The 13237-nt window shown below is 42.9% G+C and overlaps 1 protein-coding gene across 1 annotated transcript in view; it reads left to right on the forward strand.

Moving 5' to 3' along the window:
• Window positions 1–1129: 1129 nt before the first annotated feature.
• The window catches only part of SLC10A1 (solute carrier family 10 member 1), a 29791-nt gene continuing 17683 nt past the window's right edge, over window positions 1130–13237 (forward strand). Inside the window, exons 1-2 of the mRNA XM_036913354.2 lie at window positions 1130–1595; window positions 7389–7599. Of these exons, the coding sequence (XP_036769249.1) occupies window positions 1240–1595; window positions 7389–7599 (567 nt within the window). The 5' untranslated portion in view covers window positions 1130–1239. The remainder of the gene's footprint in view (window positions 1596–7388; window positions 7600–13237) is intronic.

The raw sequence follows: 13237 nt of genomic DNA on the forward strand, positions 1-13237 counted from the left end.
TTTAGATGGTTCATCATACCAAGCCAAAAATCTGTCCCCACCTCAACCAATAGCCATTCACACCCTGTGCCCTGTCCTGTCCTCTGAAGTCCCATACAAAAAGCCTAATCTCCTATTTCAGCAAATATGAAACAATGAGACCCCACCCAGGCCTCGTGGGTTCCACCCCAGCCAAGGGGCCATTGTTCTGCAGATGTCCCACCTCTGAAGTACTAACCCTGTCATTGGGATGGGAAGAGGGAGGCTCAGGACAGCCACACACAGCTCACCTACCCCAGTCACACCTGCCCCTCTCTGCTGCAGCTGCTCCCTCAGAGCGTGGCTCTCAGCCTAAGACACACAGGCACCGAGCAAAAGTAAAGCAGCCAGAAATCAGGAAGAAAAACTATGCATTCCGGCCTCCTTCTCAGCAAGTATCCCAAGCAAGGGGGCTCCTTGGGCTGCTGGCCAGGAGATCTGAGCACAAATAAATCTCCCCAGCCAGGGTTCCCTCAGAGCTGCCTTTTGGGGAGAGAGACTCCCAACTTTATGAGAACCCCTCAGCTATCCCAGCAGGCTCTTCCCTCTGAAGTGTGCTGGGGAGCGTGTTCCTCACCCTGGGCTTGTACCGTCCAGGTTTGGGGTAAGACAAGGGTTTCCCCAGAACAGGCAAAAAGGACATGGGCCCTTCTCAGCTCCCAGGAGAAGAATCACGGATGCATCTCCTCCTGGAGGCCAACACAGCTGCCCCTACGCTGTCCCACAGCTGCTCGGGATATGCTCCCTATGTCCAGGAAGGAAGGTGACACTAAACTCTCCACTCCATGGGTTTGAGGGCAGATGGATATGACTGCCAGGAATGAGAAGGACTAGACCTTGGTTGCTGCAGGCCTAGACTGTCCCCAGAACAGAAAACCTTCAAGGCGTTCCAATTGTGGGTGAAGAGGAATAAGTCCTCTTGTCCTGGGAGAAGCAAAATGCACAGGGAGGAGTGTTATGCCCCCAGCCAGGCAGCGGAGCCATGGAACTGGGAGAGGCAGAGAAGGCTCTAGGCACTCTCCCCTTTGGGACCGCAGCCAGAGAGGCTGCACAGATAATTGCATAATCCTTCTGTTTGCCCAGAGCTACATGTTGGCCCGAAGCTCTCTGCTCTGGGAGGAGACTGAAGAAGACGCCCAGCAAGGACTGGGCAGGGAAGGGAATCAGTAGACGAGTAAGGGGTGTGCTGCATCCTTCAGCCTTCCACTGCCACACAGGAGGATGCAAGCCCACAACACATCTGCCCCACTCAACTTCACCCTCCCACCCAACTTCGGCAAGCGCCCCACCGACCTGGCGCTAAGCGTCCTCCTGGTGTTCCTGCTCCTCCTCATCATGCTTTCGCTGGGCTGCACCATGGAGTTCAGCAAGATCAAGGCTCACTTATGGAAGCCTAAGGGGTTGGCCATCGCCCTGGTGGCACAGTATGGCATCATGCCCCTCACTGCCTTTGCACTGGGCAAGGTCTTCCGGCTGAAAAATATTGAGGCACTGGCCATCCTGATCTGCGGCTGCTCACCTGGGGGAAACCTGTCCAATGTCTTCAGTCTGGCTATAAAAGGTGACATGAATCTCAGGTAGGACTGGGGGTGAATGGGGAACAGCAGCCATGTTGCAGATGTCCTGATCTAGGAGAAGAGCTGAGCTAAAGCTAGGAGAGGGAATGAGTGGGGCCAGGTGGACACTAGGGAAGAGGGTGGTGGCCTTTATTGTCAAGAGCTTATACTAGACTGGGGACAGGAGCTGGGATACATCTTGGTTTAAGCACCAACCTAAAGGAGCCAAGCTGGTCCAAAGCATCCTGGAGACCCCCTTACTCCCAGAGGTATCTCAAGTGGAGCACAAAGATTGTCTTGAAGGAGTACAGATTTAAACCCAAGGGGTCTCTGGAGAATTTTATCTACTTCTCATGATGGGTAAGTTGTCTGCTTTAACGCCAGAGATCTGATAGCACCATAGTCTGGTTCCATGCTTCCCTAAGGAGGTCAAGGTGTCTTGGAACCACAGAACACCTCCAATGCCTGCAGAGCAGGCAAGAATTTCTAAAGATCCTCCCAGCTATCTGGGCAGGTGGGATCTTCTCTTAACTTCCCATCCACCCATCAGATACAGGAACACTTCCATACAAAGACACAACCAGGTAGATACTGGACCTTCCCACAGCCCATCCAGGTCATGATGGGCCCCAGCCAAACTGGTAGAGGGACAACCAGTAGCATCCCCTCACCCAACATGGCAGCAGAAATCAGCAAGGGCTCACTCCTGCAGGAATCTGCCCAACAGCAGCCTCTGCTGGCTGAAGGCAACTCCTGAGCAACTCCTCAGTGGAGGAGCTATTCCATGCTGGGTAGGGCAATGAGTTCAGACTGTCAGTCTGCTTGTGTCAGGCAGCACCCTGCCAAACTGTAGCAAGGAACCCAGCCAAGCAAGGAACCCCCTGTGTGTTGCAAAGCGAGGCCAGGACAGATTTTTAAATGAAAAACTGAGAGAAAGAATGAAATTTACCAGGACTTGTCATCTAAGCTCTGGACTCTCTACCCTATGACTCAGCCCTCACTGAGGGAGTTGATGGGAAAAGAGGCACAGAGAGGGTTTGACTTGTACAGTGTCACATGGAAACATATTCAATATTCAGCCACCTCACTGGAAGGAAATTCTTCCCTCTATCTAATCCAAATTTTTCCTGCTGCAAAGCAAGCCCTTTGACATCCATCTGACCTGTGATCAAGGTTCGTCACAGCCTCTGTGCCCTGAGAAACTCAGATTATAGCTTAATTCGGTGTCAAAAGGAGGCAAGAAGTCAGAGGTCAGGGAAGGGGTGCTCTGAGGGCTGTGTAGACCTGTAGAAGCAGCCAAACAGGCGAGACATCATAAAGGAAAATGGGGGAGTTTTTAAGTGTGAGTGACCAGATGTCCCAGCCTCATCAGCCAGTGGGGGCCAAGAAGGTCTCCAGTACAGCTGCATTTCTAAGGTTCAAAGACCCCACTGGCAGAGCCTCTAGTAACTAAGGTACATGAGCCTTCATGCTCTTCTGCTCAGCCTCCTATCTGGGCATGTGGGGACTCCGACTTCTACTGAATCCCCACGAAAGAGAACACCGTTGGGAGGGCCATCTTCTGCCATTAAGCCTGCTTCCACAGACTTCCAATGCACATTAAACCATGCCTCAGACCCCACCAGTGGAACGTGAGTCTTACCATCTATCATCACGTGCTGCCAGACTTGGAATTCCAATTTGAGTTCATCTGGGACAACTTATTGCATATATTATGGTAACAATAATAATACTTATAATAAAAAACAGCCAGGTACTGCATCGAGCACTTTTTTTTTCATTTTATTATCATTAATCTACAATTACATGAAGAACATTATGGTTACTAGATGCCCCCCTTCACCAAGTCACCCCCAAAAAACCCCATTACAGTCACTGTCCATCATCATAGTAAGATGCTGTAGACTACTTGTCTTCTCTGTGTTGCACAGCCCTCCCTGTGCCCCCACACACACTATATATGCTAATCGTAAGGCTCCCTTTCTTTTTCCCTGCCCTTATCCCTCCCTTCCCACCCATCCTGCCCAGTCCCTTTCCCTTTGGTAACTGTTAGTCCATTCTTGGGTTCTGTGATTCTGCTGCTGTTTTGTTCCTTCAGTTTTTCCTTTGTTCTTATACTCCACATATGACTGAAATCATTTGGTACTTGTCTTTCTCCACCTGGCTTATTTCACTAAGCATAATACCCTCTAGCTCCATCCATGTTGTTGCAAAAGGTAGGATTTGTTTTCTTCTTATGGCTGAATAATACTCCATTGTGTATATGTACCACATCTTCTTTATCCATTCATTTATTGATGGACACTTAGGTTGCTTCCATTTCTTGGCTATTGTAAATAGTGCTTTGATAAACATAGGGGTGCATCTGTCTTTTTCAAACTGGGCTGCTGCATTCTTAGGGTAAATTCCTAGAAGTGGAATTCCTGGATCAAATGGTATTTCTATTTTGAGCTTTATGAGGAACCTCCATACTGCTTTCCACAATGGTTGAACTAATTTGCATTCCCACCAGCAGTGTAGGAGGGTTCCCCTTTCTCTGCAACCTCACCAACATTTGTTGTTGTTTGTCTTTTGGATAGTGGTGATCCTTACTGGTGTGAGGTGATATCTCATTTGGTTTTAATTTGCATTTCTCTGATGACAAGCAATGTGGAGCATCTTTTCATGTGTCTGTTGGCCATCTGAATTTCTTCTTTAGAGAACTGTCTGTTCAGATCCTGTGCCCATTTTTTAATTGGATTATTTGCTTTTTGTTTGTTGAGGTGTGTGAGCTCTTTATATATTTTGGATGTCAATCCTTTATCGGATCTGTCATTTATGAATATGTTCTCCCATACTGTAGGATGCCTTTTTGTTCTATTGATGGTGTCCTTTGCTGTACAGAAGCTTTTCAGCTTGATATAGTCCCACTTGTTTTTGCCTTTGTTTCCCTTGCCCGGGGAGATATGTTCATGAAGAAGTCACTCATGTTTATGTCCATGAGATTTTTGCCTATGTTTTTTTCTAAGAGTTTTATGGTTTCATGACTTACATTCAGGTCTTTGATCCATTTCGAGTTTACTTTTGTGTATGGGGTTTAACAGTGATCCAGTTTCATTCTCTTACATGTAGCTGTCCAGTTTTGCCAGCACCATCTGTTGAAGAGACTGTCATTTCCCCACTGTATGTCCATGGCTCCTTTATCATACATTAATTGGCCATATATGTCTGGGTTAATGTCTGGAGTCTCTAGTCTGTTCCACTGGTCTGTGGGTCTGTTCTTGTGCCAGTACCAAATTGTCTTGATTACTATGGCTTTGTAGTAGAGCTTTAAGTTGGGGAGCGAGATCCCCCCCCCCCACTTTATTCTTCCTTCTCAGGATTGCTTTGGCTATTTGCGGTCTTTGACGGTTCCATATGAATTTTTGAACTATTTGTTTCAGTTCATTGAAGAATGCTGTTGGTAATTTGATAGGGATTGCATCGAATCTGTATATTGCTTTGGGCAGGATGGCCATTTTGATGATATTAATTCTTCCTAGCCAGGGGCATGGGATGTTTCCATTTGTTAGTGACCTCTTTAATTTCTCTTAAGAGTGTCTTGTAGTTTTCAGGGTATAGGTCTTTCACTTCCTTGGTTAGGTTTATTCCTAGGTATTTTATTCTTTTTGATGCAATTGTGAATGGAATTGTTTTCCTGATTTCTCTTCCTATTAGTTCATTGTTAGTGTATAGGAAAGCCACAGATTTCTGTGTGTTAATTTTGTATCCTGCAACTTTGCTGAATTCTGATATTAGTGCTAGTAGCTTTTCAGTGGAGTCTTTAGGGATTTTTATGTACAATATCATGTCATCTGCAAATAGTTACAGTTTGACTTCTTCTTTACCAATCTGGATTCCTTGTATTTCTTTGTTTTGTCTGATTGCCGTGGCTAGGACCTCCAGTACCATATTTAATAATAGTGGGGAGAGTGGGCATCCCTGTCTTGTTCCCGATCTAAGAGGAAAAGGTTTCAGCCTCTCACTGTTCAGTATGATGTTACATCAGCTGTTATTTTTATCGTGTTCAACTTTTTTGCTATTATGAATAATGGTGCTATGAATATTAATACATTAGTTTCTGTGTGAACATGTGTTTCATTCTCTTGAGTATCAAGGAGTAGAGTTGCTGGATCATATGGTAACACTATTTAATATTTTTGAGGAACTCTGTTTTTCTAGAGCAGCTGCACCATTTTATATTCCAATCAACAGCACATAGGATTTCAATTTCTCCACATCCTCACCAAGATTTTTTATCCATCATTTTTATTGTCACCATACTAGTGGGTGTAAAGTGGTATCTCATTATAGTCTGGATTTGTATTTCCCTAATGACTAATGATGTTGAACATCTTTTCTTATGCTTATTGGCCATTATGTATATCTTTTTTGATAGTATCCTTTGAGGCATAAAGGTTTTTCATTTTGATGAAGTCGAATTTATTTTTTCTTTGGTTTCTTGTGCTTTAGGTGCTCTAAGAAACTATTGTCTAATCGAAGTTTATCCCCTCACATGTTTTAAAATGTGTTGTATCATTATTCTGTTCCAAATATTTTGTCTATTATGGTTTCATATTTACCCCATGAGATAAAAGGATTATCGGAAAAATAAAAATCTAATTATTACTAATGTTTCAGTTTCAACACTCTTTTCAAAACCAAAAACCTCAATTCAGGTCCCTCCCTTGGGCATTAAAACCTAACCCTCCAGATTACCAAGATTAACACTCCATCCCCTTACCCAGTCCACACAGCACTGCTTCATCACACACTCACCCACTAGCTACTTTGCATTCTGTTTCTGGTCCTTGGAAAACTCCCTTACAATTTTACAAGCTTAAGTATGTGCTAAAGTATTTTAGGTGTTCATGAAGGAAGAGTTTTCCCATTATTTAGTCCACAGTATTCTCTGAGGGTCTCTCCTCACCTGTGATCGCTTCTTATCCCTTGTGATAGCTCTGCCTGTTGCTGTTCTTGCTGGTTACTCTCTGTGCCCTTCCATCTAGGCCATACTTGATGTTCATTTAAGTCACATTTCACCACTACGGTAACCATGAAGAAGTGTAAATAGACAATAGGGCTGTAAGGAGGAGGACCACATACTTGGTGTGGTTTTCCTGTTGGCTTGCCAAGTCCTCACCCCCAGTTTTCCCACTAGAATGGAATTCAGAGCCATATATTATAACATGAATAATGTCCACAAATCCAAAATATCTCCTAGCAGCTTCATTCTCTCAGTTGGCCTTTTGGAGAGCCTCTCCCTGTACAGGGTCCCAGGCCTAGTATGTATTAGATTCCAAATGGAAATGGTAATAGTCAAATTAGAAGACATATTAGAGTTGAGAGGATATATTATTCACACTCTGAGACTCACACTCAATTTATCTTAAATAATGTAAGGATAAACCAGAAAGTAAAGAACATGAGAATATCAGCCTGCAGCCTGTATCTCCTAAAGCTCCTGGGAGAAGTAAAGGAAGTAATGTATATAAAGTGTTTAGCACAGTGCCTGGCAATAATAGGCACTCAACAAAATAGTCTATATTAAGAAGAGAAAGAGATATCTAGGTCACACACTCACAGAGGGACACCCATGTGATGAGGCAGCAAGAGGGCAGCCATGTATAAGACAAGGAGAGAGGCCTTAAAGAAAACCAACCCTGGCGGCACCTTGATCTTGGACTTCCAGCCTCAGAACTGTGAGAAAACTAATTTCTATTGTTTAAGTAAAAAAAAAATAGTCTATATTAATGGGCTCTCTCTCCTTGCCCTATTCTTGTTTCTCCCACTCAGCATTGTGATGACCACCTGCTCCACCTTCTTTGCCCTGGGCATGATGCCCCTCCTCCTGTATATCTACTCCAAGGGGATCTATGATGGGAACCTCAAGGACAAAGTACCCTATGGTGGCATTATGGTATCATTGATCCTGGTTCTCATTCCTTGCACCATAGGAATCATCCTCAATGCCAAACGGCCACAATATGTACCCTATGTCACCAAGGTAAGAATGTTGGGGCCGGGCAGGGAGCAGGATCGCCATCATCTCAAGTGTATTGCTTGAAGAAAGTCATTTGGGCTTTTTCTGTGTCAGTTTCCTTCCTTATTGAAAAAAAGTCTAATATTTGTATGCCTGCATGGGACTGCAATGTTCATTGTTAGAAGGAATGCACATTTTGAAAAGCTAGGAGGAAAGAGTAACACAACAATGAATTTATGATATAATCATTACTTTAATAATAAAATTAAACTTGTGCTATGCACCTACTTAGAGGCTAAGTTTTGTGCAACACTGAGGATTCACTGTCCTCAAAGAGGTTGATAATAGCAGAAAGTGAAGTGACATGAGAAACAAGATCAAATATGGTATACAGTTAGGTATTCGCAGAATGCAAGAAAATGGGGTTGGTGAGAGACAGGTAGTCAAGGAAAGCTTCCTGGAGCAAATTGGCTTGAACCGAGTCACCTTTTGGGCAAGCTGATGGATTGGCTGCTCCTGAATAGACACTCATCACAAGTCAATGCGCTATGACAAAGCAGTGAAGTTAGGTGGTAAAAAAAACATGATGCCCTATGGAGAAGCAACTACCTTTAGCCTCTTGTCTCCACAGAGGTTGTAGTCATGAGATTTCAAGAAATGGCAGGACTGAGAGTGACAAGAAACTTTGGGATGTTAAATTCCCGTCCTTTACCTTTGAGTAGTAACAAAAGCAACAATTTAGTGAATGGTTCTTATATGCCAGGTTCTGTGCTATCAACCTCACTCAGAGAGGATAAGTGACTCACCAAAGTTTATACATCTAGAGACCAACAGAGCCAGTTTTCACTCCAGGGTCACAGTAACATATGCGTTCATAACCACTTTACAGACCCCAAGAGTAGGGAAACAAGAGTGAGGGAATGAGAGTGAATGTCCAAAGCAAAAGAGCTTCTGGATTCATGCACAATTCCTGTTAGCCCATGTCCTCTACATTAGCCATTCCACTCTTTTGATGGGGGCAAAAACTATTTGGTTTTTGACTGGGAGATAGAGAAAAAGGATGGCAAAGTAGGAAGGCAAGGCAGAAACCTCCTGCCACAACACACCAAGGAAGCAACTACAGAAAATACAACTGAACTTGAAAATGACCTGAAGACTGCAGAACAGACCACCTACACCTGGTGAAGGAAAGAAGACCATGCAGAAAAGTGTAAAGTGGCTGAGATGCAATCAAGTGGGACCCAAGCCCTTCCCCTATTCCAGCCCACAGGCGGGAGGAAGAGGAATGGAGCAGAAATGGGGATAGGCTCTCAGGAACTCGGCATACCTGGCTCTGGAGATCTATTCTGGGAGCATGAGTCTACACTGCATTGGGTTTTGGTGATTAGCAGGGCTGGACACCAAGGATAGTTGGAACACTCTGGGAGGCTGAGATCTCAGCTGCAGTGGAGGATAGGCAAGCTTCCCCAGTCCTGCTGAGACCCAAAGCAGAGGCGGCCATTTGAAAGACTTGCCAGCAGTGGGAGGAGAGCCAGAGGGGCGAGGCTGGACAGAGCTTTCTCTGCAGAAGAAAGTGCAGGTGGGCATATCTCCCAGCTCGCCCTTGGCCCAACAGTTCTGGCACTCTCCAGAGCCCCAGACACTCCATCCCCCTCGCTAGCAGCTCTGCCCCAAGGCGCTTCCCTGCATACCACCAGCCGCATGAGACCACTCAGCCTGGCAGCCAGGTTTTGCTGCCTGGCAGGCAGAGGGAGGCTCTCCCAGCTTTCTCAGCCCAACCTGGAAGGTGCCTGCAGGAGCCAGATCCAAGAACTCCTCCATCCCTGCTGGAGGCAAAGCCCAGTACCATGTGCTACACCACTGCTAGGGGGTGCCTGTATGACACCGCCACAGCGCTCCCTACCACCATGTTGTTCATCCCCCAACCTGGCCCAGAGCTGCACAACCATCTCATCTTCATTGCAGGACATCCCCGCCATCACTACAGGGCAGGCAGAGGGCAGCCCCATCCACAATGATCCCAGCAGAAGCCACTGCTCTGATCAGAAAGGGTAGGCTGAGGCAAACTTCCAGCTGCAGCACACTGAGATTAACCACTGCTAGCAGACAAACAGAAAGGCCCATTGCCCACCAAGAGCAACCGGGGCTCCACTGCAAAGGAGAACCAGGCACTGGAGAGTCAAGAGTCTTGAGCTTCTGGATACCACAGGAGGACTTCTTCATAGAGTTATTACTCTCCAGGCCAGGAAGCATAGCAGATCCATCTACACAAAGGAAGAAACACAGAAACCCTAACAAAATGAAGAGGCAGAGGAATATGTTCCAAACAAAACTACAGGATAAGGCACCAGAAAGAGGGCTAAATGGAAGAGGTCTTCTGGATTCAAGAGGTCACCAATCTTCTTGATAAAGATTTCAAAGTAAAAGTCATAAATATGCTCACAGATCTATGATCTGCACAAAAGTATTGAGACTCTCATGGAGGACTACAACAAAAAGATACAAGAGCTGAACAACATGGGTGGAGCTAGAGGACATTACGCTTAGTGAAATAAGCCAGGTGGAGAAAGACAAGTGCCAAATGATTTCCCTCATTTGTGGAGCATAACAATGAAGCAAAACTGAAGGAATAAAATAGCAGCAGACTCAGAGACTTCAAGCATGAACTAGTGGTTACCAAAGGGGAGGGGTGCGGGAGGGTGGGTGGAGAGGGAGGGAGAAGGGGACTGAGGAGTATTATGTTTAGTACATATGGTGTGGGGGATCACGGGGAGAACAGTGTAGCACAGAGAAGGCACATAGTGGATCTGTGGCATCTTGCTGCACTGATGGACAGTGACTGCATTGGGGTATGGGTGGGGACTTGATGGTGTGGGTGAATGTAGTAACCACATTGTTTTTTCATGTGAAACCTTCATAAGAGTGTACATCAATCATACCTTAATAAAGAATTTAAGAAAAAAAAGATACAAGAGCTGAAAAAGAGCCAATCAGAGCTGGAGAATACAGTAACTGAAATGAAACATACAATGGAGGGAATGAATAATAGATTACTGCAAGTAGAGGAGACAATAAATGAGATGGAAATTAGAGAAAAGAAACACAATGAAGCTGAGGAGCAGAGAGAAAAAAAGAATTTCTAGGAATGAAAGAATGATAAGAGAGCTATGTGACCAATCCAGATGAAACAATATTCACATAATAGGGACACTAGGAGAAGAGAGAGACACAGGGATAGAAAGTCTCTTTGAGGAAATAATCATTGAAAACTTCCCCAATGTGGGGAAGGAAACAATCAGGTCATGGAAGCACAGAGACCCTAACAAAAGGAACCCCAGGAAGACAACACCAAGACATTTAACAGTTAAAATGACAAGGTTTAAAGATAAGGAGACAGTATTGAAAGCAGCCAGAGAGAGAGAAAATATTACTTATAAGGGAAACCCCATCAGGCTACCAGCAGTCTTAGCAGAAATTTAACAGGCCAGAAGGGATTGGCATGAAATATTTAATGTATTGAAACAAAAGGACCTTCAACCAAGAATCCTCTACCCAGCAAGATTATTATTCAAATTTGAAGAAGAGATTAAACAATTCCCAGATAAACAATGTCTCAAGAAATGTATAACCACTAAGACAGCCTTAAAGGATATGTTAAAGGGACTGCTATAGATGGAAATATTCCTAAGGCTAAATAGTTTTCACCAGTGAAAATAAAACCACTGTAAAGGTAGTAGACCAATTAATTACCAAGCAACTATGAAATTAAAACAAAAGTAGTGAAACAAACTATATACAAAATCAGTCAAGGGATACACAAAAAGTACAGATTATAACACCTAATACATGAATGTGGAGGGGGAAGAAGAAGAAAAAAGTACTTATAGATTGTGTTTGAAATAGAGCAATCATCAACTTAATATAGACTGTTACGTAGTCAGGAAGTTATTCTTGAACCTTATGACAAACACAAACCTAAAGTTTACAATAGATACATAAAAAGCTTTAAAAAAGGGGGAATCCAATCACAATGCTAAAGAAAACCATCAAATAACAAGAATATTAGAGAGGAAGAAAGGAACAGAGGAGCTATAAGAATAACCAGAAAACAATTAATAAAATGGTAATAAGTACATACCTATCAATAATTATCTTAAATGTAAAGGACTGAATACAAGCAAGACACAAAGTGGCAGAATGGATAAAGAAATAAGACTCATTTATGCTGCCCACAAGAGACTCAATTCAGACCCAAAAATATACACAGACTAAAAGTGAAGAGATAGAAAAAGATATTTCATGCAAATAATAGAAAATAGCAGGAGTAGCAGAAATTACATAAAATAAAATTTACTTCAAAACAAAGAAAGTAAAAAAGAAGGACATAAATAATACTAAAGTGGTCGGTCCAACAAGCGGATATAACCATTATAAACATCTATGCACCCAACATAGGAGTACCTAAATATGCAAAACAAATACAGAATTAAAGGGGGAAATAGATTGTAACAACCTCATTTTAGGAGACTTTAACACACAACTCACATTGATAGACCAATCAGACAAAGTAAATAAGGAAACAGAGACACTGAACAATACATTAGATCAGATGGACTTAACATATCTACAGAACAATCCACCCAAAGTCAGCAGGATACAAATTTTTCTCAAGTGTACACAGAATGTTCTCCAGAATAGATCACATACTAGGCCACAAAAAGAGCCTCAATAAGTTCAAAGAGATTGAAATTTGTATCAAGCAGCTTCTCAGATCACAATGGTATAAAACTAGAAATAAATTACACAAAACAAAAAAGCCTACAAACACATGGAAGCTAAACAACATGCTTCTAAATAATCAATGGACTGGAGAGGAAAAAGATGATGGCATGAGAAGTGAGGCAGAAATCTCCTCCCCAAACCACATATAGTATGAAAATACAGCAAATACATATAAATAACCAATGGATCAATGAACAAATTAGGGCAGAGATCAAGCAATACATGGAGACAAATGAAAACAAAAATTCAACCATTTGAAATCTGTGGGATGCTGCAAAAGTGATTCTAGGAGGGAAGTACATAGCATTATGGCCTACCTCAAGAAACAAAAACAATCCAAAATAAACAGTCTAAACTCACAGTTAAAAAAACTAGAAAAAGAAGAACAAATGTACCCAAAGTTAATATAAGTGATATAATAAAGATCAGAACAGAAATAAATAATATAGGGAAGAATAAAACAATAGAAAAATAATCAATGAAACCAAGAGCTGATTCTTTAAGAAAATAAAACAGGTAAACCCCTAGGCAGACTTATCAAGTAAAAAAAAAACAGTCTACACATATAAACAGAATCAGAAATGAGAAAGGAAAAATCACTATGGACACCACAGAAATACAAAGAATTATTAGAGAATACTATGAAAAATTACATGCTAAAAAACTGAATAACCTAGAAGAAATGGACAACTTTCTAGAAAAATACAACCTTCCAAGACTGACCCAGAAAGAAAACAGAAAATCTGAACAAACCAATAACCAGCAATGGAATTGAATTAGTAATCAAAAATCCCAACAAACAAAATTCCAGGACCAGATGGCTTCATAGCTGAATTCTACCAAAAATTTAAAGAGAAGCTAATACCCATCCTTCTTAAAG

Source organism: Manis pentadactyla, chromosome 11 (genome assembly GCF_030020395.1).
Source record: "Manis pentadactyla isolate mManPen7 chromosome 11, mManPen7.hap1, whole genome shotgun sequence".
NCBI lineage: Eukaryota > Metazoa > Chordata > Mammalia > Pholidota > Manidae > Manis > Manis pentadactyla.